Source organism: Pundamilia nyererei, unplaced genomic scaffold, assembly GCF_000239375.1.
Source record: "Pundamilia nyererei isolate P.nyererei 1_Seehausen unplaced genomic scaffold, PunNye1.0 scaffold00048, whole genome shotgun sequence".
NCBI lineage: Eukaryota > Metazoa > Chordata > Actinopteri > Cichliformes > Cichlidae > Pundamilia > Pundamilia nyererei.
In genome coordinates this window covers 940,382-967,037 of record NW_005187449.1, presented here as the reverse complement: position 1 = coordinate 967,037, position 26,656 = coordinate 940,382, and the positions used below count along the sequence as shown (strand labels likewise).

Here is a 26,656-nt window from a genome sequence, read left to right as displayed (position 1 = left end):
GATAAAGTCAACGCATACACTTCACCCTTTAGCGTTCTCATGGTGTTTTCTACTACGGCCTCATTACAACACACAGGGCGCACTGCGCTATAGGGCGCGCCGTACGTTTTGAAGAAAATCTAAGACTTTTAAGTGCGCCTTATGGTTGTGAAAATACGGTATACTTTAAACTAGCAGCTGAGAGCATCAGCTAACCAGAAGGGACTTTGCTGAGGTCATAAACAAAGTGTGCAGGAGGGACACTTTCCTGTAGATCTGGATACAACAGGAGTTGTTCATGCAGTGAAAGGAGTTGCCCCCTGCTGGACATTAAAGATAAGTTGCTTTCATTTTTCACCACAAGCTTGTAGAGATAGTGGGAGAGGCAGCCTAGTTGTGTGAAGTCTTCTCCAGGTCTATGTGGAAACGAGCTTCATGCCCTGTGAAACGTCCATTGATGGTAAAACCTGGTTGTTCAGTATATTCAGGTGTTCACATGACATAATTATTTAGGAAACTAACATTGCTGAGCCTTGATGTAAGCAACTGATAAAACTGCCTTCACTTGCTTGTATTGTTGCTGCTAGGCATGTGCTTAACTTAATTTGATGTTCTTCTCACTGTGATGTTCCTGTCACTCTAAATCCGGGTGTATCTGGGCTTATTAGACCACATGACCTGGGTTCAGTCTTTATGCTTCCTAAAAGATTTGAACCTGTTTAACAATTAGCTTTACTGATAGCTGGTTTTCTTAAGGGTACACGTGTTTAGTCCCAACACCGTGAGGCCTATTCATATTCATATGTGGAAATGCTCTTACTTTTAGTAATACAGCCGTGAGTGCTTCTGATTTATTTTTAGTCTATTTGATTTCACCAAACTGTTAAGTGATCTCTGATAACAATTTCTTTTCTAACCATGTTTCTTCCTCAAGGAAGAGCATTTGTCCTTCCAAAGTTTTAATAGTGTGTTGGAGAGCCTAAAGCTCAGTCTTCAGACTGGTCTGACTGCTCGGTTTCATTTCTTTAACTACTTGTGGTCTTGTGTGACGTCAGAGAGAGGATATCCTTAATGTGGTTCAAACCTTTTGTTTATACGGAGCAGCCAGTGAGAAGAAGTTAGTTTAAGGGAGGGGAGCTAAAACGTCAGAGGCTAAACTGATTGGAACAATAAGAATAAGGACTATTCTGAACTGTGAATTATGCAAAGCTACTCTAGTAGAGTCCAAGAATCAAAATATGGAAATGAGTAGAATCAGATCAGAACCACTTGCTTGTTGTTTTTGAAGATGATTTGCATTTGAGTAGGACTCGGAGGAAAAATGTTGTGTGATGATTGAAAACATGAAAATAAAAGATCGCTACAGCTTGATCTTTAATCCTGCCTGACCACACACCTGATAGGAAGTAAACCAAACCTTAATGAGGAGTCGGTACACTTATTGTTGCTGAGCAAACATGTCTGACACAGAAATGCGAACTTTACTTCCCACAACTCACCTCTGAGGTAACAAGGTCCTCTAATAAATCCTCCTCACAAGTGAATTAACCCAGGGACTGATATGTGTTTCGTTGCATTTAGATGAAGCCTTCCGACATGAATGACTCTCACTTTTATTATTATTTACTATGTTTTTATTTTAGTTTTACTTATTTACATGAAATAAACTCGTGCTCATCTAACACTGAGATCTGCTGCTGTTGTTTGCAGTGTGATTATACACGAATCATTGTAGTGTTGTAAAATATTGATCTTTATGTTGAAATGAAATAATCAGCTGGGGTGCCTCTCCAGGAGAGCCAGGGCGCTGAGCAGGGGGGGATTTGTCCTGGCTGATTGTGCTCCCCTCGTATGCACACTCTGTCGACTCCACACGCTCGCCAATCCAAAGCCCGTCTCAGGGGGCCGCTCTGTGTGAATTCATTAGCGGGCCCTCGACGGACGGAGACGTGTCTGCTCTTCGCTGCCACACATTCACGTTTCTCCTCGCCACTGACTGAGTTAAGATCACGCACACCTCACCAAGTGATCGGGGAAGACAGAGCTCAGTTTATCCCCGTTCTGTCTCTGCTTTTCATCATAAGGGCAAAAAACTAATTTTTTTTTTTCCTCCAGTAATCTGTTGGATGTACAGAAAAGGTCTCCTCTGCCAAGAATTCATTTCTTTACAACCGACTGGCCGCAAATGACAGTTTTCCAACTAGCAGGCTGTTCTCTAATGGCAGTTTGAATGTTCATGCTTTGTTGACACTGGTGATTTGCCTTTTTAGTATTTTTATTGTAATTTGCGGCGGTGCATGCAGATGTTAATGGGCTCTATAGCATTACAGGACTGACAGGCAATTTCGAAGGGCAAAGTTGTCGGGGTAAAAGTCAACGAAGGGAGAAACCTGTGTCCTAAAATGTTATTTTATTTCAGGCTGAATGGAAACTGAGCTTTATTTCTTCAGTTTAAAGAAGGTTGAGCTGTTTCCTGATTTTTCTACATTTCATGGCTGATGGACCCGAGTGTTCCCAGCATTGTGACAAAAAACAAACCATATGAAAGTTATCTAATGAGCACATATTGAAAAATAAATATAAGCAGAATGTTTGTGGTGAGCCCTGACACATTTCAAATCTCCTTAAGGATTTGATGTTGCTCATCAGTGGTGATAATTATACAGGGCGAGTTTTGTTGTTCTTATAACTTTAAATGGAGATGATCAATTTAAAATGTTTGTTTAAAAACTTTGGCAATCCCTGGGGTAATATTACTGTAATCTTGAGTCATCTGTCATTTTTCTTCAATATTTTTATTGGGTTTTGTTTAAGAAATAACAAAAAACTTGAGCAGCTGGATAGTAACTGGATCCTAAGTCAACCAATTCAGACGTACTTTCATACTCGCAGTCGTTAAACATGCACAGACTATGAACCAATGAAATATCAAATTTTAAAATGGTTACATGAATAAATGTCCCACATTTTTACAGATGTCTGCTTTCCAGTTTCAGAAACAAATCATACATCGCTCAATGTGGATGTTAATAACCAGTGAACAAATGATATTTTGTGGATATTTCAGTGCCTCCCAAATAATTTTAGTGAAATGTCATAAAATAGTTTTCTTTTCAACATGTGGATTTTAAATCAGTAAATTCAGTTTATTAAAAAAAAAAAAAAAAGATCTGTTAATGCATTTTTGATTATTTGACTCACTAATGTGAACACAGTGTGAATAAATCACCCATTTATATATTTAAACTGAAAGGTCTGTGTATGTTGAATCTGTGGCTCCTTCATGTACTTAATAACATATTGAGGTAACAACTTTCACTTCCTGTTGTCAGCTGTTCTGAGTCAGGACAGTAAGTGTGTGTGTATGTATGTATCTATATATATATATATATATGTGTGTGTGTGTGTGTGTGTGTGTGTGTGTGTGTATGTGTGTGTGTGTATATGTATATTTATTCCCCCCCCCTTGTTGCTGCAGTTCGTGATCTTTGACCCTGCCAGCCTCTGCCACAAATGAACCGAGTCCTTGAGACAAAACATTTTGCCATATTACCATAAATGATCTGTGCGATCGTCCGAATGTGGCGATCAGAGCCTCCTCTGCCTTTTATCATGGTAAAAGGACCGTATTATCATTTGAATGACCACCTTTAATAATAGAGTGCTGGGCTTTAAAGCTGAGATTGGCTGAGATGCGAGGATTGGTGGATTTACCGGAGGACCTCGTTTTCTCAAAGGTGGATTGTGGGAAGTGAAGGTTGTTCTTTGGTGCGAGGCATGTTTGCTCAGGAAGGATAAGTGGTCCAACTGCATGGTGACGACTTTTTTTTTTTTTTTTTCTTTCCCCAGAGCTTTTTTCTTCTTTGTCAGCAAACATTTCTGAAACACAGAACAGAGGAAGGTGATTACATTTTAGATGCAAGAGCCTCTCAGCAGGTGTGGGAGAGATTTATTTATTTTCTTTCCCTCAGAGGCATCATGGTTTGAACTACAGTATAGTTTTAGTTTTTTTTTTCCCCCTTCTTTTTTTTTTTTTACCCTTCAGGCCAAAAAAAAAAACTAAAAAAAAAAAATCTGGCATGTCTGAAAGTGTAGAAAGTTTGAATAAAAGGCAAAAGCTGCCTGAGGATTCAGTGAAAGGTTTAAAATGTCAGCACTGCCACCTTAGACTGGTCAGATTGGATTTTAAGCTTAGTGCTGCTAAAGAAAAAGGGCAGAGAAAAGCTTTCTGCTTCCATTTCGAAGTCGCTTTTAATTTCTTTTTTCCCCCCTCATCTGGGTGCTTGAGTTGATATCGTGCCAAACGAGCTAATGCTGAATGAACAACAATAAACTAACACCAATGATTAAACTGAGCAGAAAACGAGTCACCAGATTTTATGAGTTATGCCTAATGTGAGTGACTGAAATGTGTTGATTTTTGGATTTTTCCTGTATTTTTATTATTGTAAAGTGAACATAAAGCGAATTTATTATCCAGGTAAGGGATAAAGCCACTAAGAACTCCACTGGTGAGATGTGGATCCTTCTTCATATTTGTGAATAACTTCCATGTGTGCACCAGCATCACACTTAATTAGTTTATATGTAATTACATACATTTAATTACTTTATATGCAACAAGTTTCTTTTTTCAGTCAAACATTGGCCCCATTAACTGATCTTAAGCTCAGAGCTAAGTTGTTGATTAGAATTGTTTACTCGTTGATTTGCAGGGCTGTGCTTCTTGGAAGTGGTACTTCCCGTTCCACTACGCACCGTTCGCCTCTGACTTCAAAGACATCAAAGACATGTTCTCAGACTTTGAGAAGGACACCAAACCAGTAAGAATGGATTTATTTCTCTCCTCCTTATTCTCAATCTTTCTCTCTGTGACTTTTCAGTGAGAAATGTTGTTTTTCCTGCAGTGAAATCTGAAAGTGTGTTGAATCAGTCATGTTCCTTTAAACTAAAGGCTGCTATAGCTTGTTGCTTGTAAAGCCACTGATAGCAGCTCAAGTTATTAAAGAAATTCACTAAAACACCGTAAAAGTTCACCTCAGTTGACCTGTTGGTCTTCCCTAAGTATTAAGCTGGCGTTATGAAACGAAAGTTAAAACATAACACAATGAACAACAGTAGAACAAGGAAAACACATCAACGGTTTAAACTGAGAAAATCTATAATTATACAACCAATACCAGTTCCTTTTGAATTTGATATGTCTTAAAAAAGTTGGGAGATGTAACAAAAGGGTGGAAAAAAAGGAAGTCGTGTTAAGAAAGTGCTGGAATAATTCAATTATCTCATCATCTGCTGAATGTAATATAACGTTCACTCTGGCGGGAACTTTGTGTGGAACAGACAAGGCAAAAAAAAACAAACTTAGATCCAACTTGATCAACTGATCATGTCAAAGCAATGCAAGACACACCAGCGCACAACTGTGAATCATACGACAGCATCGCACACTACAGCGTCCGATCTACAGGGTTTAATCAACAGACATGACTGTTTGGTGGGTGTTTTGTGCAGTTCAAGCCACTGGAGCAGCTGATGGGAGTGTTTCCTGCCGCCAGCGGTAACTTCCTGCCACCAACATGGAGGAACCTCATGAGCAGTCCGGTAAGTTTCAGGCATGAAACGGCTCAGCAGTATTGCTGCTCTCTGATCTTTTTAGTTGTGGTAAGTGTGCCAGTGTCTTTTGAGTTTTACTAAATCACTTCCTTTGATGCAGGATTCCTCGATCATCGACTTTTACCCCGATGACTTTGCCATTGATCTAAACGGCAAGAAATACGCCTGGCAGGGTGAGTCTGTGACATTTAAATAATGTGGACAGAGAGATTTATTACAGCTGGTTTTGTTTAATCTTTATTGTTAATAAATGGAAATATATTTTTAAGCCAACGTTTCATTCGACACACTTTTTTATTTGATATTAACTATGCGGCTCATTTTGGTATGAAGGGCTCAAATTCCCTGTGCAAACAGCAGAAACTTAAAAAATGTTTCAGTGCGGGAATATAGAGGCTTTGACTTCAAAATAAAAGTTTTAAAAAGGAGAAGATATAACTTGAGTACACATTAAAAACAGATTTAGAGAATGTAATACTGTACTATTACATGATTACACTATTTATTACTGTAAGTGCACTTGTTTTATATCATGGTGCTACTTTCATAGGTGTTGCCTTGTTGCCTTTTGTGGATGAACGTCGGCTGAGGGCGGCTTTGGCTGATGTTTACCCCGACCTCACTCCTGAGGAAAGTGAGTAAAAGCCCATTGTATCAAATGTAACATCTGGATTTCTCCTTCGGTGAACTTTACCTTCTGTGATAAAGGTGTTTGATGTAAAACTCACTTTATGTTTGTAATTCTGACATTATCACCATAATGCAGTAACAAACCACTCCAATAGCTGGGGTTGGCTGTAGTGTCAAAATGTTAAAGGGTTGCAGTGCTGCCATCTCTGCTCCTCTCCATGTTTGGATAAAGGGTTAAAGGGTCTAAAGAACTGTGTTATAGTCAGACAGGTGCGTTTTATGTATTTGCATATATATGCAGATATTATTTTTTTCAGTCATCATCCCCACATCGTACAGTTTGCAGTAGAACCCATATTCACCTTTCTTATCATTGTTCTGACATAAATGTGGTCATTTATCTCTTTATTTTTCTGTTTTCTAATCATGGGCTTCTCTCCCGTTTACACTCAGACCTATGTGAGCAGGGTAGCAGTTTGTGAACACTTGTTTTTTCTCTCCTTTCTGACCACACCTGCTTTCTGTGCTCTGTTTCAGAGAGGAGAAACAGCCTGGGAAGTGACGTGTTGTTTCTGGGGAAGTCTCACCCACTCTTTGACTTCATCCATGAACTGTATCGCACAGAATCTAACGAGGTAAGAAACCCGACGCCGTCAGTAAGCATTCACTTCAGTCAAATCAATCAAAACTTTATTTATTTACCTCTTTTCATACAATAAAGATTCAACTCAAAGTGCTGTACACATTAAAAACGGAAAATAAACAAAAATACACACATGCATCTCCTTGACTACACCCCCTCATCACCCCTCCATCCCTGCACCATGACCTATACATGGATATAGACACCCAGACAACATACAGAAACACTGGAGCTAAAAAAAAATAAAGAAATGAAAGCTAAACATAAAGGCGGGTAATGTGAAAGAATAGAGACATAATTATAATAAAAGAGGAAACGTGAACAAATAATGCAGTGAAAATGTGTCAGTAAATAAATGAAAAGTTAAATAAAATAAATTAATAAAAAACCTTAACTTTAACTTCAATTCAAAGGAAACTCTTAGCTCAGTGTTATCGTGACACACACACACACACAACCCTGTTCAGCTATCTTAGTGAGGACCTTCATTGACATAATGGTTTTCCTAGCCCCTTACCCTAACCATTAAAAATGAAAATGAATGCCTAACCCTAAACCTAACCATAACCCAATTGTAACTCTGACACTAAAACCACATTTTGAGCCTCAAAGAGGCCTTTAAACTTGTGAGGACGGGTGAGTGTGTCAGTCACAGGGATCAGATACAGTATATGCGAAGAGGACCATCGAGGAAGAGGAGCAGATAAGTTCAACAGCAATTTCACGGCCCCTAGGACCGTGCAATAAAAACTTCTATGAAAGTCAACTAAATGAAACTTTTTTTTGCAGATTTCGGTCCTCACAAAGATAGCTAGACAGGAACACACACAGAGTCAGCTGGTTTGCGTCTGTAATAACAGTCTTCTTCTTCTGCGACTCAAACTTTGATATGCTGCCGCGTCACTGTGCTGCAGATGTGCGTTGAAGCTGTGCAGGTGTCGCCCGCTTTGAGTTTAGTCTCACTGATTATGCATTTGCAAACCGAAGCAATCGATGCGTAGACTTGCTGGGTAAATACTTCTTAATGAGTGCATCTGAACAGTCAAGCAAGCTTCTGTGTGCTTTGCTTTCAGCGATGAAATGAATTATGATGCGAAGGAAAATTAGTTCATCTAGAGGATTCAGAGTTTCAGAGGCCTTGCAGTCTGACTGAAAGAATAATGCAGGTTTTATTTATCGCTGCGTTCCACGAGAGAAAAGCCTTCACCTCAGACGACCCTCTTCTCCCGCAGTTACATGAACTTGAACTTTTACGTAGCCCGTCTAGACGACAGGTACAGATTTGATAAATAAATAAAACTGTCAGATGAGGATGAGATGAACTACTGAAAAACATTTGACAAAAACCTCCTGTGCAGACATGCAGTTTAAAAGGAAAAATCTTCCCACCTGACCATCACAGTTTTGGCCACAAAAATTCCTTTTTTTGAGGGTCCATTTTAAAATTCCATTATCTATAAAACTACTTGAAGTAGGTCCTTCACATTTTTAGGGTAAATTTCTGGTACTATGGCTTTGAGTGTGAACTCAAGTCAACATAGAATGTGGATATTTGGATGTGTGATCTCTAACGGCAGATTTGGAGACCCGTAGAAAGCAGTTTTTCAGGTAGAGGACTGACGTTTTATTTGCTGCTGCTCATATACAAGGCAGGTGACACTAGTTTAGAATATGTGTAATGTATTCACAGAGTCATAGTACCAGATATTTACCCTCAAGAATTTATTTGGAGCTCAAATATTTTCTAGATGATGGTATTTTAAAACAACTTCTTTAAAAAGATGCTATAGAATTTTTGCTAGCAGGACAAACACAACTTGAAGTAATTGTCTGCGCTTTAGATGTTTTAGTTTTTTTTTTCTTCTTCTTTTATGTCCATGACCTAAGAAGATCAGAGAAAGCATAATAATAGTGTTGATGCATCAAACCATCATTTGTTTGTGGATACAAACTGCAGCTTTGTCTCCATCAGGACACTGAAATCCCTGCAGAGCTGTGCCATGGAATCCAAGGTAGACTAAATCTCGATGACGACCCTATTCTACCAGATAAGTAAGGAACACCGACTTTATTCTCATTTCTCTGCCTCTTGTGCCATGTTGCCACCGCTCTAAGCCAACGGAAGACGAGCTGGGTAAATGTGACATCTGCCTCATGTATTTGTTTGTGGTTATCCTGCAGTACGGTGAGGTCGCCTGTTCCAATGCTGCGAGATATTTCACAGAACACTGCAATCGGGTAAGCCAACACAAACTTTTTTTGTAGCATTGATATTTACTGTACATGTCGGGAAGACTCATTGGATTTAATTTAAAATTCCACCAACAATGACGATGATGTCAAGTATGGCTGGAGGCGAACAAAGAACAGGAAACGCCTTTACAATTGCAGTAAAATGTTCAGATTTGTGTAATTTTTTTTTTACATATTTCTTGGTGAAAGTTCACACATGAGGTGTCTTTAATTATTCATGGTCATGTCGTTTTTTTTTTTTTCCTGTTTAATCCCTTTGTATAAAAATTCCACAACTATACTTATAAAAAGCAAAAACCTTCCCTGATTTGAATTTGGCTGATGTCCGCTTCAGGCTTGTCTGCTTGTGCCCTTCTGGACTGTATCAGACATTCCTGCTGTTTTTATTTTTCTTTCTTTTCTCCACTTCCCTCTCTGAAAGTCCAATTCTGCATCTGCAGTGCATGCCGATCTTTATGGTATCAAAGCCACAACCCTTTAATTAAGTTTTACTGAAAAAAGGGAAGTCATATTGAGACAAATGGAGTAAACATGTGCAGCATAGGAATAGAGCAAATATTTGTCCAGTACAATGCATTGGAATTGGGCATCCCTGATAATCTGATACGTAAAAAGGAAGGTCCTGGTCTCACTGCTGACTTTCTGACCTTATGCATTTCCTTTGGGCTTCAACACCACTGACTCGTCCACTGAAAACTGCCATTTGGAGTCAAAGTTGGAGGCCAGATTCTCATCAGCAGTGGTGAAATCTTTTGGAAACAAGAGTTGATATCTGTTGTCTACAAGTAGCCCAAATTGGATGACCTGAAAAATTTAGATGAGAAAATATTTTATTTTTTAAAAATCTCGGTTTTGAGTTGAATCCCAACTTTAACACAGATGTCGCACAAAAAAACATGACAAACTGTTGCATCCACTTCCAAAAATAAGCTAAAAAAGCTGATTCTGATGGACGTTATGACAGACCATCCCAGATTAGTCTTTTTTTTTTTTTTTCTTATCGCTTTTATTACAAGCTTCACTGACGTCGTCATGTTTCCATTGGTGCTCAAAGCTGTTTGACAGCACATAGTTTTGAGCTGTGTACGCACCATCCCCCTTTCATTACTGTAATATGAGCCATTCTTCAAGGATGAAAAGACATTTGGGCACGTGTTGAAAATGACTGAGCAAAGTAGGCGAGGGAGGTTAAGAAGAAAATGACAACATTTGAACCATCATGGTCTCAGGATCTCTGTGTTGAGGCGCAGATTTATTTTGCTTCTCTGAAATTCTTGCTTTAAAGTATGAGCTAATGGAACTCTTGTTGTGGTCAGTTGCAAATGATTTTCATTTTCTTTCCAGAGTGAAGTTCAAGGATCCCCAGTATCCAGATGGCTTTGTGTTCAAGGCGGTCCTCCTGCCTGGAGCAAAGTGAGGATTTTTCTGCATTTATCTCATGAATTCCTGGTTGAACATTAAAGGCTTTATTCATTTCAGGTGCAGAAATAGTTTTTTCGTTTGCCCTTGTAATTCCTAAAGAATACAGCAGTTACATTCATATATTTTTCTTATTGTAACAATTCCATGAAAAGACCAAGTACGCGTTGATTCATTTCTCAATAGGTTGTGAATGTCTGATTTGTCTCAGGCTCTCAGCATCCTTTAGGTCCGTTTGTTCCTAGAAATTATATAAATCGTTACAACATGTTGTGGCTCTGTTTGCAGAAAGGCAGTTAGTTCTATTGGAGTCTATGGAAAAAAAGATTTCAGAGCACCGTTAATATATAACCGTAAAAAAAACTTCCAAGTTGGGTTTATGATGTGAATCCCCAGTTTCAAGGCTTATTCAGTACAGAATTGGCCTAGTCAGTGTCTTCATATTAAAGGAAGCTCCTGGAAGAAAGCGGGCAGATGTTAACACTGCAGAAAACGATGGAGAAAAGACACAATGATGTTGCAGGACTCGACTGTGCAAGTGCTTTGAGACCTTTGACACTGGGCACCGGAGCTGATCTTGCTCAATCAGCATATACCAGAGTGATGCAGGAAGTCAGAGTCAGGAAGAACACAGAGGCTGTTTTAAAAAGTAAAAAAAAAAAAAAACCTTTGCAGACTAAATCCTCCACTTCTGAAGTTCTCCGGCATGACTTGAAACTGTGAAAATGAGAGAGCAACACTGTCACAGACACAGATTCATCCACTTTTGTCAACAAGAGCAGTAAAAAAAGTGTATTTTCAGCTGTGACAGAGGCGGTAAACTCAGGTGGAGTAAAGGAGAAAAAAATGGGTTTTTTTGTTTCTGAAAAATACAGAACTGCACTAAGATCACAATCACAAAGTTTGTGGGTAAAAATACGAGACCTTCATCAAATACGAGTCTTCCATCAAATACGAGTCCTCCTACAATTCACTGGCAGCATTTCAGTGGTGTTGAGACCTGGATTTTTTTTTCTTTTTCTAAAAAGGCGTCACTGATAGATTTGAGGGTTTCAGGTAAAAACGATGGCACCCTTCCCTCTCTCATATATGTCAATAAAAGGAAACCTTTTTCACATCATAATACTGTCTTTCAGGATTCCCAGTAAGGTTCTGAAACCCGAGGACTGGGTGAGAGGCAATGGGCAATCTTGGAGGCCTCAGCTGGGTTTCAACCCAAACAGGCAGCAGGCTCACCTGGACCAGTCTGGCTTCAGGGCTCTGGGGTATGTTCATATTTACATTTTTAATATAATCAATGTTAAAACCAGTAAAAAAAAAAAAAAAAAAAGTAGAACATTCCTATTTTCCTGAATTTCGAGTGAAAATGGTTCAGACTCTTTCCATTCTCGCATTCACCTCAGTCAGGCAAATCAGGACTGCTGTTGGGTCGTTTGTTCACACTTCCTAACAGGTTAGTCCAGAAATCGGTAGGTGTGAGGACAACAGTTGTACAGTGCTGCATTCCTTATTCATATATGATGAGAATCTCAGTCAGGATAATGGAGGCCCTCTACACTCCAAGGATACATCTCCCCAGACCACAGACCCACTGCCAAACTGGTCATGCTGGGGGATGTTGCGGGTGGTATAATGTTCACAATGGCATCTCCCGGCTTTTTCACACGTGTTACGTGTGTTCATTGTGAACTTGCTCTCATTTACAAAGAGAATGGGGCAGTAGTGGTGGACCTGTCCGTTATGCTACCCTCAGGGAGTCTGTTCCTGGCCGCCGTGTTGCAGGGCTCTTCCTGTTCCTCCGTACAGAGACGAGCAAGATATAGTCCCGCTCTCCTGATATTTCCTTCCCACTTTTGAGACTGTGCTGAGAGACACAGCAAACCTGGAGCTGGACTGTCTGTGCGACCTGAATGAGCCTGAATTCTCCCAGCACTGATGAGGACATTAGCAAAAAGCAAATTGGAGAAAAATGGGTCAGGAGAAATGAGGAGAGAGCAATGGTTTAGCTGGAGTTACAGGTTTTGTATTATACTGTGATGACAGGGGTTTTTGTTTTGTTTTTTTACAAGCAGTGCATAACCATATCTCTGTTACAGAGTATTTTTCCATGCTTTTATTTTGAACAGCAAACAGTGATGCCTTTTTAATATAACTTTGCATCCTGAAACTTTTTTTCATGGGTCATCGGTGGTTTGATCAACTTCGGTAAATACACCTGTCTCTGAAGCTCCTCGCTCTGTGTGATGAGATCATTTTAAAGCATCCAAGTCTGTCTGCCGTGACTCAGTACAGTAGTTTTAAGTATTTTTAAAAACAAAGATGTATTTAAATGTTTACTGCCTCCCCCCCACAGTGGCCCCCATTAACCAGCCATCCTTGATTATGATCTAAGCTCGCTTCTCCACACATTGATATTATCATTAAGGAAATGTGAATAATTGAACATCTGGCACGGCCCGACTGTGGGAATTAATTATGCACAGATTTGAAGAAACATAATATATTCCTTTTCCCCCCCCTTTTTCCCCCCCTGCTAAAGTAAGTCGTTAATTCAGTGATTCGGGCCGTTATGTGCCTTGATGGCACCACACGGGCAGGTGCTCACAGGATGGCGAGCAGGAAAACCTGAAGGAAATGAATTTTTTTTATTGCTTTGATTTTTAAATTGTGCAGTTATGGGTGTGTGTGTTCAGTTTAGGAAGAGGCCAGAGGTCATATGACATTTCTGGTAGGACACAGGCTCTTGTGTGGAAAAAGGCCGGGCAGAATAGCTCACTGAATCATTTAACCCTCATGTGTTAAGTGCTTTGGTTTGGTTTGTTTTTTGCCTTTTTGTGGATGTGCAGGGAGTAAAGATAATTTTACCACCATGAGACGACATTGTCCATCCAGCTATCAACCAGTCAATCAATCAGTCAATCCTGCTTTTAATGCCTTTCATGCTTCCTTGTGTTTTCCTTTTTCCTGTGATCCTGAAATTGTTCCCCCTGCAACATTGGGGATGATTCCTGAATCATTTTCAGGGTTTTAAGGTATCAGCTTATTACAGTATGAAGTGATGGCATGTGCCTGATTCTACATTGCCTTATTGATTAATTGATCAGTCAACTCATTTTCTTTTTTAAACAGTTAAAGGAACAGTAGGTTTGCAAAATACAACAACAACCTCACCAAATGCCACAACTGTCACACTGACTCATCAAAACTGGACAACAGAAAACTTGGGGGGGGGGAAGTTGCCTGGTCTGATGAGTCTCGATTTCTCCTGCCACATTCAGATAGGGACATCAGAATTTGGCATAAACAGCATGAAAGCATGGGTCCATCCTGCCTGGTATCAACAGGGCAGACTGCTGCTGGTGTAATGGTGTGAGGAATTTATTGGTACAGCAAAGCCGGGCCCCTTAGTACAAAAGCATTTAAATGCCCAGCCTGAATCTGTGTTGTTGCTCAGCATGTTCATCCCTTTATGACCAGATGAATGAATCGGTCACCAGATCTCAGGTCGATAGAGCACCTTTGGGATGCATTGGAACAGCAGATTGATATCATGGATGTGCAGCCGACAGATGTTCAGTAACTGTTCGATGCTGTCATTTTAATACGGACCAAAACCTCTGAGCAACGTTTTCGGCACCTTGTTGAATCTGTGCCACAAAGAACTAAGATGGTTCTGACAGCAAAAGGGGATCCAACCTGGTACTATGAAAAGTGTGCCCAGGTAGGGTGGAAAGTTTAAAAGTAATTCAATGTTACTCTGGCATTTGCTCTTCTCTTCTATCTTCTATCCTGCATTTAAATAAAAAAACAGTGTTATCAAACATAATTGATGAGTAATGCTAAGACTAAAAAGCTGAAACCAGCAATCTTCTTCCTTTGTTTTATATTCAGCATATTCAGACCATTTTTACCCACTTCAGTCTCCAGACACTGCCCAGACATTAGGGTTAATACCGGGTGTGTGTAAAGGTTACAATGGAACTTTCTTTATTTCTAAATTAGTTTTTAACATCATAGCTTCTTCTTCTCTCTTCAGCCACAATCTGAACAGAAGCCAACAAGGTGGAGGACAATACAGCAGCACTCCACCGCCAAGCAGCTACAACCAAGGAGGCTACCGACCTTCACACAGCGGTGGCCACCAGTCTTTTCAACGTAAGACACACACACAAACACACACTGATGTAATGCAAGGCCTTATTTTTGCCCTACTCAGTGTTTAACCGAACATTTTTCTTTGTTCAGAAACCAGTAAAGATTTTTTTAGTGGTCTTTAACAATAAAAAAAGGATCCACAATGAATTTTACAGAAACAAGGGTTGGCGCATTAGCAACCCCACCAGCAAACATCCATTTAACTTTGTCTCACAGTTTTTGTCAAAGCCTCACAAGTTTGAAAACCGCAGCCCTAACCTTAAGCCCCCTGAATCATCTTTAAAGCCCCCTCGAATGGCCACTATCTTAAAAAAATATATATATCCTCAATATGAAGATGGAACATTTCTGGTTCATAAATAGTTCACAAAATTCAGTTTGATTCAGAATGATGTATTTAAGGCTGTTTGCATCAATATAAAAGCAAATAAAATTATAGATGAACGTTTAATTAAAATTTATTCCATACCGGGGAGCCAGAAAGACTCATTTTACAATTTAACAATCCAAGGCCTCAAAAAAGCAACTGTGTAGGCAGACGAAAGAGCCAGTCCTGCAGTAAGAGTCCTCTTTTAAGTAAAACACAGTGTGAGATGCATTACACTCAAGACTCTAACGTGTTCATGGATTGGGGACATGCTGTTTCATAGTCCAGCACTTCTGCTTCGTCCTGTCCTATCCTGTTACCATTAATTTGATCTTCTTAAAAAAATAATAATTACAATATTTTAGACTTAGAAATAAAGACAAAAATTTTCATGGCACTTTTTTTCTTTATTAAAATTCTCGACAAATCCAAAGCATCCTGGAAAGTTTGGTCAAATGTGACTTTACCAAAGGAATAAAGTGATTTTAGTAATTTAAAAGTGACCTTTGAGCATTTTAAAAATTTCAGTCTTTATTTTCATTTTTTAGATTAATTTTAGATTTTGGACTCATTCTGATTAAGAAAGTGCAAATATTTTTCAAATGTAGTTTTTTAAAAACGTTTCTTTATCCCTTCTCTACACAAATAAACAACAGTTTTCTAATCTAAAAATTAAAAGTATGTACATCTGAGTTTACCACACTGAGAGTAAATCTGACAACACACTCAGATCAAAGTTTGGTCAAAAGTAAGTGGACCTCATCAAACTGCTGCTGTAAGGTCACTGATGAGCGTTTGAAATTGGGTGAATTGTTGAGTTTGCTGCTGTAACCTTGAGCTCAAAAAATCGATTGAGATGTTTTGCTTTAATGCACCCCCCACCAACAGTACCTGCTCCATTAAATTCAGTAAAAACTTTCTTTTGGCGTTCCTCTCTGGAATGCTCTCTTTTTCTTTGCACATTCCGACGGCCTTGCTTTTCATGACAGAGCGTAAAGCTTTCATCACGAGGCTTTGACATTCACCTGTTATTCTAAACATTTTTATCCCTTTAGCAGAGACGAAGAAAAGCTAAAATATTCAGCAAAAGGTAAAATGCCTCTTCAGGTGGATTTCAAAGAACTGTAGTCATGTTAAAAAGGAAGTGTGACCTCTTTAAGTTGTAAGATTTGTTAAATTTGTTAAATTAAATGTTAGATCTGTTAAATATATCATACGTCTCATCTGTAGACCTTAGATGAACAACAGCACATGACAGAAGCAGTGTGTTTGAATCTTAGCAGAGTGATCTGAACAAAAAACAAGACTTGTGGTCTGTCCTTTGGCCTGCAAATACCTCACAGCAGCTGTCAGCACAGAGGTGTTGATTCGGGCACCTTGCAGTCATTGAGGCGACTTTGAACTCCTCTGTATACCAAAGTATTTTAGAGTCAAATGTGAGGCCATCTGCCTGCCAGCTGAAGCTTGGTCAGAACTAGGTCGAGCACTAAGTGTTTCTACAAGCTGCTTAATCATGGGGTGGAATTCGTCTTTCACAGACTGCTTCTGCATTTTGGTTTAGTTGTTAAGTGAAAAACAGTGTTAATCTGATGATGTATTGATGATCTTTGTTATGAATTTTGATACATTAAACCATAGAAGTGGAAGAAGTTGTACTTTGTTTTTCCCATTATTATCCATTTTATGCCAGGCACGATTATCGGCTGTGATATTTTCTAGGTCAGCTGGTGGTTGGTTCTTTCTTTGGTTTTGAGCCTTCTTTAAGTAACTTTTTCTTCTTCAAGTAACGTCTCTGACTATCTTTGATTGCCATCATTATAAATGGTTGTCCCTCAAAGTGGATTAAATGTGTGTATGAAGCCATTTAGAATTTCTTTTTTCAACTGGCAGAAGAAGGCGGCGACTGCTGCAGTGAACCATTCATGTTAGGGCTGCTCGATTATGGCAAAAATGATAATCACGATTATTTTCACTGAAATTGAGATCACGATTATTTGACGATATTAACCAAGTCCACCAGAGCTTATATTATTTTTTTACATGCTGTAGTGCCATTTGTGGGAGCATTTCAAGTTGCTATACATCAATACAACTGTTATAGCCCATATTTTAATAATATGTCTGCATTAAGTCCATAGTAATTACATAAATTGCAAAAAAGTGCAATAAACTACAAAAAAATTGAAAATCGCTTTTGTTTTGTTTACATATATTTCTACTTGGAGAAATTTAAGAGGCTTATCCCTCAAAACTTTAAATACAATAAAGTTGCAAAAAATAGTTTCCCACCACAGGAAATTTATTTTGAGTGTCTTCATAGTTTTATTTTGGAGATACAGCAATTTTTATATACTGCAGGAAAAACAAAAAACAATCCTATGATGCAAATTTGCAAAGAAAACAGCATGTGCATCATTTCACTGTGGGAAGTGTTACGAACAGCTGATAGGAACGGCAAAGCGTGTTTCTGGAATATTATGTTTTTGTTCCTGCAAGCGCTTTTTATGCAATTTTTGCAAAGCTATATGTGGAACGAAACCGTGACCGAGGACAAGCTGATGGCATCAGATGTAAGTACAACTCCTCCGGTTTCATATGCAAAACAAATTATTGCGCTAGCTTACACGGTTCAGGTTCTACAGGGATTTAAAAATAGTTACGCAAAACGGAGCGTGCTGCTCTGACCGGCTTTAAAGGGTTAACAATGACTTTAAAAAAATAATATAAAATGGTGTGCAACACCACTGAAGTTTGTTTTTTTTTTTTAAACTCTCTTTTCAATCAACGGCAGTCACTCTCCAAATAACTTCTGCTTAGCTTTCCGAGCTTCCCTCGGGTCCTCTTAATCAGCGGTCTCCAACCTTTTTTGCGCCACGGACGGTTTATGCCCGACAATATTTTCATGGACCGGCCTTTAAGGTGTCGCGGATAAATTAGGGAGGGGCTAATAATCGGCTCAGTCATTTTTAATGATCGTTGAAAGCCCAGATCGTAATCGTGATTAAAATTCGATTAATTGAGCAGCCCTAATTCATGTCACGATTATTTAAGCAATTTATTGGTTATTTGTACCAAATGGCACAAAAAGGAGGAAGATGCATCTTTTCTAGGTTGTTTTTGAGCGAATCAGCTGTGAATAAAAAAAGTAATTGATCTTAAAAATGACGTCTTAATTTTCCACCGATGGACTGATGTAGTTACTGACTAATCAGGTCACATCTGGAACGGACACCGTTGCCATTTCACTCTGAGGAAATTGGGCGCTGCAGCTGCCAAACGGAGACACAAATAATTGTGTTATATGATTATGTTCATCACATGCAGTTGAACAGCTCGTCACATATGGAGGCAGAATCCGTCTCCCAGCTCCTAATCACGGTCTGTGCTCGGCCTCGGCCCTGGCCCCGCGGTCCTCTGCCAGCTCTCCTCCAGTTTGACTTTGATGTGCCAATTTGCAAGTAGATGAATAATCTCATCTGCCCACTGATGGCGTGCGGGGGAGTCTCGGCTATTCTGGTGGCACTTGATGCAAATGGGGGGCTTTTGGCTCCTCCGGATTGCGGCAGCACCTCCCTTGGCCTCTGCTGCTCGTTCTTAGTGTTAAACTTGCCAATTAGCAGCCCGGGATGTTCACCACCCCCAGCTCTATATTTGTCCTATCATTCACAGAGAAATTATTTTAATAAAAGGGAATCATTTTAAATCCTGCTCGTCCGGTTCTGGTGACACAGGATGATTTTTATTGTATCAGCTTGAAGTACCTGAAATAGAAATGTGTCATTGACAAAGGTAGCATTTATATTTTATTCGATTTTCTTTTTCCTCCTGAAGTTTTAAAGCTTTTCTGTGCTCAGTTTTGATTTAATGCGGGTGTGTTAATCTCGGTTTCACTAAAGACCAATCTGCAAATGTACTGCTCATTTAAAAAAAAAAAAAAGGTGAAAAAAAGTTAATGGCACACTCGATCATGGTATCACACAGAGTCAGCTAAACTTCAGGGGGGTATCGATATGTCACGTTATGAAACGCAAACCATTGTGAATTTATTTCACCTTCTTTGGCTCCATTGCAGTGAAATTCTGTGTCCTGCTCACTGCTGGTGGTGTGACACGGTATCTGCAGCCCAAGCAGGTTGCACAGGGACTCCAGCTTCTCCAGGATGGGGGTGCATCCTTAAATGCTATTTGTGAAGGTTTGCTGTGTCTGTCAGCACAGCCTCAAGAATGTGAGGAGATACTAGGAAAGTGGGCATTACATGATGAGAGCTGGACAGGGCTGTAGGAGAGCATCAACCCAGCAGGAGGACCAATAATCTGCTCCTTTGTGGAAGGAGGAGCAGAGGAACACTGTCAGAGCTCTACAAAATGACTTCCAGCATGTTTCTGACAAAACTGTCAGAGTCAGACTCCTTGAGTGAGGCACCAGGGCCTCACATCCTTTAGTGGGACCGACACCCGGAGCCCAGCACCGTGGAGCTCAATTGGCATTTGCTCAAGAACACCAGAACAGGCAGATCCACCGATGGCGCCTAGAGCCAGTTCACACCAAGCACATGTCACAAATGCCACACTGTCTGCAGATGTTTTGATATCTGTGGTAATGCGTCAGATTGACCCCGTCCCTGACCGCAGAGATCTAAGTTGCAACACCGAATTGCCAGAGTTCATTCTTGAAGGACTTTGACACGATTTCATATGTGTGCCAGTGTGTAGCTGATATTCTTTGAAAACAGAGGTTGACTGACTGTGAGTGGATAGACGATCTTCTGGTTATGTTCCATTTAGATGTTTTCAGTCCCTTGCCTCAGGTGAAATTGGCTGCCTTCAGTGTTAGCTCACCTTTTGTGCTATTCTGTGTTGACTGGCTTGCTTATATCTAGACCTGCAAAGTTTATTGAGCGCCTGAAGTGATTCCAGCATAAAATGTGCTCTGAGTTTCATCTCAAAATAAGATTTGTATATAAAGCGTGGATTTTTTTTTCTTTCATAAGAGGTGATTAAATTATTTGTTCATCTCTTCTGATTCTTTTTAACTTTTATGGTAAAAACTGAACATGGTCCAGTTCTAATATCAGCGACTCGTGGAATGTGATTATCCACACAAGTAGGCCTTATTCTGCAGCAGGAGGCCAGAGGCTTGCTTTTGTCCTGGTAACGCTTTCTCAGGGCCAATCCTCTGCTCGCCCAGTAATCACTGCAGGCTTTGCTGGGCTTTTGTGTGGTGGCTTTGCTTGGTTGCTGATTAGTGTTGTGGGAGACCGGGGGCCGATAATGAGACTGTCGAGTGGCTCCGCTGGACACTGGCCCCCTCTGATAAAAGCATCCGGGAGGCTCCAGTGCCATTGGGTGTGTGATGCGCTCTGAAGAGGGTTGAAACCAAAGTTAACTTGCCCCTTTGACGACGTGGCTACCTCCTGCGGTGATGTGTCAACACGCAGCCTCTGAAACATGCTGCTGGGCTTTGTGTGCCACAGCCAAACCAGCTGGTGTTTAATAACCAGCCAGGGGAGTCTCTGCTGGTGGCCATTATTGTCTTGACATGCAGTGACACCAAATTTTAACCAGAGCAGCAAAGTAACTGTTTGATCCAGCAGCCACAGTGGCCGATAAGCCTCCCAAAGTCCACTTCAGAGTAGCAGCTACACATAATGGCTGCTCACACAGGCTGGTGGATCGACTTCAATAACATAAAGTCATTGGATTTTATGTGGCCTCGAGTATTTTTGTTCTTTATGTTTCTCTAAAGGTTTTCGAGTTGTGGTGGAGAACATTTTTATGTAAACAAACTTATTATTATTATTATTATTATTATTATTATTATTATTATTAATGAAGATTAGCTTTATGTCCACTTTAAAGTAAACTCTGTAACCTCAGAAATGGCCCAGATGCTAAATTGTCATTAAGGTTATTGTCAGGTGAATTCTGTGGTACATGTGATAGATGGCAACTTCACACTGATGGTTTGAGACCTGATGGTAATGAAGAACTCTCTGAACTTGCATTGTTTCTAATGGCCAGCTGGGGCGACTCCTGTGGCTGGGAAAAGACTCAAGGTAGTCTATTGGGAAAATAGCCCCAGGCTTTTTTAAATCACCATTACACTTTCGATGTCTGCAAATCCACTATGGTCTGCTTGGGTCCCAGTGACGTAATTTGCCATCTGGTGGTTAGCATGAGAGTTCATCATGACGTTCATGTTCTTGCCTGTTTTTTGTGACCACATGAAGCTCCCAGGCTTCTGACTTCAAGCAGACTTTAAAGACATATAACAAGAATGACTGCTCAGCCGTCCAGAGTCAGAACCTGCCCCCCGTGATGGAAACGGCTGTTTTTCTCAAAAATACATTTACTCCTTATTGAGTAAGTTATTCCTTGTAAGCACGAACTATAATAAAAAAGAACCCACTGAGGTTGCAGAGGCTGTGGGACATAGCCAGAGCAACCGGTGGTACAATCGTGAAACAAAAAGAAGGACTTAAAACAAACTAGTGAAAATCACGTATCCTAAACAGACAAAATAAAAAACAGATCATTTGAAGTTCATCTACTCATGTAGTAGTAAGCTAATGGTATGATTGCAGTTCTGGCTGGATTTTAACCAGAGCGACACAAATCTGCTTGAAACTGTCAGTAACAAGTTTTACTCAAATTTTTCTACCAGTTATTTTGGGCTTGACAAATTAGTGCAGATTTTGGTGGATAATGTATGATTTACCTATTTAAATATAACATTTTGTGGCATCTTTCCTTGACGTATTGGTGAATGTATAAATTACCAGGTCCTCGTGATTCTGCATGTATGTCTGTCCCAGTAAAATGCTCTTATTCTGATTCCAGCCATGTCGCAGTCATTTGTCTTTTTTTCTTCTGAAATTACCTCTCGGTTTGTGGAGCAGCAGCAGGAGCAGGTCGCTAAAGTTTTGTCCAACTAATAGAAAAGTTACTGTCCTCCTTCTGGGATCTGAGTCAACTAGTCGCTGAACTAATTGAAGCGATGTGGAGAGAGACGTTTGGTTGTTTAGCGCGCTTGTAATCCCTGCATTAATACAGTGGACGCAGCGCGTTTTAAGGATTTAAAGCGTAATCCTTTGTTGGCTTTTGTCCGGCGCAGACTGGAAGTCTATACACTTTCAGATCATTGTTAATTAAGGAGATTGACAGGTGTCCACTTGTAATTCTCTCTTTTGAATCATCGCTGGTGATGGGGGGGGAGGCCAGAGGGTTGTGGAGTTATAATTGGAGCCCAACTGGGTGGTCCACTTAAAGTTTGTTGGTGGAGGAGATAATCAAACATGAAAACTGAATGACAAAAACAAAATAAGAATGTGTCAGCAGCAGTCTGCCTGCTTGCTGCTAATTGTGTGTTTTACTGCTTTTTGCTGTGGTCAGCAGAGAACGGCTGCAGGATTTCCCACTTGCCTTTAGTTGATCAGGTGATTCTGATTAATTTGTTTGTTTTTTTATCTGCATCAGTTGGCTGGAGATCTTATCAGCATCCCAAACTCAGGATTTCTATCTGATTGCCAGACGTCCCCCAGTATTGTCAGGCAGATTTTATTTATTCTACTAATCCAACAGGAAGTTTTCAGTGGCCGATTATTGTCCTGTTGTGATCCTAAAGTGGGTACTAACATGTCTGGAGTTCAAATTAGTGTCATTTTAAACATTTGAGGTGCTTTGAAGTTAAAATTTAAACACAATAATTCAAACTAGCAAAAAGAGTCTGGTTTGGTGCTGCTCAGAGCTTTGCAGACCCACATCTATATGTTGGAAAAATATGTGCAGAAGATGGTAACGCCAGCTACTCGCATGTAGCTTTGCCCCAGTGCAGTGTCATAATCTTTTTTGCAATGTTTGATTTTTGAGTGTTTTCCTCTTTGTCTTTATCTCCGCTGATTCACTTCTCCTGTATTTTTCAAGCCAACCTTTGAACCAATGACCGTGTCAATACTTTGAGGCTACATTCTCTTGGCTTTTTGAAGCCTCTCCATTGGCCTTATTCCCATAATTCCTCACTCTGTTTAGCCAAAGAGCTACAGAAACTGATGCTAATGTCCACGTAAGATTTTAAGTTAATCTCTCCATCACACTGTGATTGACTCGGCGGTGTTTTAAACTACATGCTGATGTCAGCATGTTAGTGTGGTCACAGTGACGGCACTATTGAATGCTGACATTGGCTAATTAGCATTAAAACTAAACCTATAGAAGATATTGGAGAGAATGCCTTCTGCTTATGAGACCTTATGACTGGACTTGGTCTTTCAGGTCATCTGAAAATTGAGGTCGACTTGTCATGTGGTTTGTATTGCTGAAAACTAATTTTAATAGGTTCACTTTTCCTTCGTCTTTCTCGGTTGTCTTTGTCTTTGTTTACATCTTATATGTGTATAAAAGTGTGTTTGTTGGATGGTGTGACTCTGCGTCTGTATGCTGGAACATGTCTACTTAATGTGTGGTTTGAATCTAACTGTGAAGCCCTTTGTAAATGTGTTTTCAAAAGTGTTTACAAGTTGTTGTTGTTGTTATGAATATTATTATTGCTATTGTTATTACTGTTATGTCGTAAACCAGAGAAACCTATTACTGTCTAGTTTGTTATATGTAACTTGTACCAAGAAGTGTAAAGAGGACTAAAGGAAAACAGTTTAAGACATAGTTGCCATCACACATTTTATTTCCTTTTAAATTAGCCTCAATAAAGCCCAAAAATGAAATGTACTGCTGTTAGGGGATAAACTGCATCACTTTCATAGCTCGGAGTGTTTCAGGGGTTCTACAGAGAAAACATGCACCAAAAATGTCAGGGTCCACCAACATCCTCCTCCAACAGATCCTCACTTTGCTCCTGGATGTGTGAAGTATTACCAGTAGCTCAGGTTTTTGTCACCCACCAATGAGGTTTTAGCCAAATTCATATCAACAACGTTGTATCAAACCCATACGATTTTAAGTTTTAGCATCATTTATTCAAATGCAGTAGGTATTTTGTGCTGATTGCATGCTCAGAAAAACAGGAAGGCTTCTTTCAAACAAGGTTAACACAGGTTCGCCGTCTTTACGATGCAGACTGAGCATGTCAAATTATTAATGCAGGTGTTCGGTCTCATCACTGAGCCTGTTTATGAACAAATATTAATGCCCCCACTCTCATCTAATACCCACACTCTTCCACCCAGACACTCCTGCGAACTCATCCCGGTCCATAATTTTTTCTTTACTCCGACTTTAAAGCTTCCAGGTTTGTAAACGTGAGCCTCTGGGTCCTTTTTCACAGCACCCTTCACCCACCCCGGGGCTGAGCCACTCAGCAGGCCTGCCCCTATAAACAAACAGCCCCACGGCTCGCAGCTGGCCATCGCCTTGGCAACAGTGAATCTGGAAGAAGCCGTTCCCTTTTTTTTTTTTCATTTTTTTTTAAAGTGTGTCTTTGTGAAGGGCTTGCAGCGATGGAACCAGGGTACTTGAGGCGTCGACAATGCTGCCGGCTGAATGCTTATTTCATTTTCTGAACAAAAAATGCAAATGTGGTGCTCCCACTCCCTCCTCGCATGCGTCTCCCCGCTCCACTCTTCCAGAGCCCAGTGTGATTCGACGTTTGTAAAATCCTAATTTTATCATGGCAACTGATTCGTTCTGTGTGCAGGGCAGAAATGAAGGAGTTGGTGTGTTTTTTCTTTTTTTCTTTTTTTGGTTAAATTCTGTTTCTTTATTTTGTTTTTTTAATCTCTGGGGATTAAGCAGGCATCAGGCGGGTTAATTAGTATCCACGTTTAATGTCAAAGCCTTCTGCGTTTGGCTTTTAAACAGTCAAACTGAAGGATTCTCTCAGGTTTCATAAGAGTTTAACTCAGTGAAAGTCGCCCGTTGATGTGAATCTGACACATTTTATCATTTAAACTGAATCACAAAAGCACACCAAACACCACCTCCTCGCTGCTTAGTTGTACGTTGAGTTAAAGGCCTTCAGATGCAGCTCACTGAAGCTCCGTGCTTCTTAAAAAGATTTGAGCAGAACCACTCACAAGCACGTCTTTTGTTCCCTGCAGATTCCAGGCAGAACAGTCTGATGGGAGCGCCTCCCTCCTTCCACCAGCCCCAGTTTCCAAGGTGAGTGTGCTCTTTGTGAACCTGCATTAACTGGTTTTCGTGGGAAGTAAAGTTCACACTTAACATGCTAACTTTACCTGTGTCGATGGATACGAGTAGCTTTTTGTGGTGGTTTGTCCTGGACTTTGTCCTCCACTCGTCTCTAATGCTCCTCAGATTTGTGTGTTTTATTGGTGTGAGTCATGTGTGAATTAAACATGTCCAGGCCTGTGTGGTCTCCACATTTCCAGCCTTTCCGCTCTGCCTTCCCTCCGTTGGGGGGCTCCGTCCGAATTAAGATTTTTTCTTGTCGCTCTAAAACAAATTTCTCTCGAGGAGGTTTGTGCAACTTAATGAGGCATCACTAATGCTGTTGGCGACCGCGGCGTTTCCCTGCGCCTCGGCCTGGCCCGCACAGACTGGCTATTGATTCTGGCTCCAGACCTCTCCAAAGTCCTAATCAGGTTCTCTCGTTCAACTTTTCAGGCCTATTGTGGCTCCGTGTCACCTCAGGTCAGTAGTTATTAGCGGCGACTGAAAACAGTTTCTTTAACTACTCAGGACAGGACCAAATGAAATGCAGGAGGAACTTGGAGAGAGGGGATTATGGATTCCAGCGCTCGGTTAAGTCCGCCGCTGGCCAGAGTGTGACATGGTTCAGTAATGAGGGATGGGGCTGCCGCTCTGTTTCTGCTCTCTTCATTGTTCGTCAGAAGAGACTTTAATATCGCCGCTGGATCGGCACATTGTCCGGTGGTCGTTTGGAGGGCCGTGGCGTACTGGCTCTGCACTCGGTCCCGCGGACGCAGCGCGGCCGCCTCAATTCAGGAGTGAGGGCGACTCGGGCCATATGGGAATATGGTTCATTTCATGTGCGTCGATGCTAAGTCGTCTCTGAGGAGAGGCCGTTTTGACTCTTTGACAGCTCGATCCCTCGGTAAACTCGAGTCGATGGGGATTTTAAGGAGGCCACTTCAAAGCAGAATTGAAAACTGACTTTTTGGATCAGTCGGGTGGAAATTCTCCAAACATGAATTAATCTTAACTTCTTAAGTTTATGAAGTTGGTCAAAGCCAAATTATTTTTTTCTCCTTATTTTAATGAATAAAAGATTCAGACTGCTGCAAAGAATAAACAGGTTTTCCTTTTGTGGTTTTCATTTATTGCTTTAATCAAACAATGTGCAGATAAAACAGGTTCTCGATCAGTAAGTGAAAAATGGACTAAAATGTCCTGCTTCTCGTCTTTTTGTCTGCAGGTTCACACAAATACACGTTTACTAATAAAAGGTTTTAAACTGTTCAGAAGGTTTTGTCAGAATTTGAAGCCCACAGCGATGCTGCTTTTACTCCCTCCACACTTTTGTAAATTGTAAAGCCACTGCATCATTCAGCTATTTATGGAACAGGACGGCTCGGCGCTCTGATTCAGGAGGCCAAACCAGCAGGAAATTAGAGTCCGTGTTAACCCAGTGCACATACAGTGGTGACTGATTTTAGACTG

At 40.4% G+C, this 26,656-nt stretch overlaps 1 protein-coding gene across 1 annotated transcript in view; it reads left to right on the top strand.

Annotated features, from left to right (window-relative positions):
* xrn2 (5'-3' exoribonuclease 2) overlaps positions 1–26,656 on the top strand; it is a 47,132-nt gene that overhangs the window by 17,536 nt on the left and 2,940 nt on the right. The window contains exons 20-30 of the mRNA XM_013910773.1: positions 4,695–4,802; positions 5,494–5,583; positions 5,696–5,768; positions 6,146–6,229; positions 6,763–6,860; positions 8,841–8,920; positions 9,050–9,106; positions 10,466–10,534; positions 11,677–11,805; positions 14,577–14,695; positions 25,114–25,175. Of these exons, the coding sequence (XP_013766227.1) occupies positions 4,695–4,802; positions 5,494–5,583; positions 5,696–5,768; positions 6,146–6,229; positions 6,763–6,860; positions 8,841–8,920; positions 9,050–9,106; positions 10,466–10,534; positions 11,677–11,805; positions 14,577–14,695; positions 25,114–25,175 (969 nt within the window). The remainder of the gene's footprint in view (positions 1–4,694; positions 4,803–5,493; positions 5,584–5,695; positions 5,769–6,145; positions 6,230–6,762; positions 6,861–8,840; positions 8,921–9,049; positions 9,107–10,465; positions 10,535–11,676; positions 11,806–14,576; positions 14,696–25,113; positions 25,176–26,656) is intronic.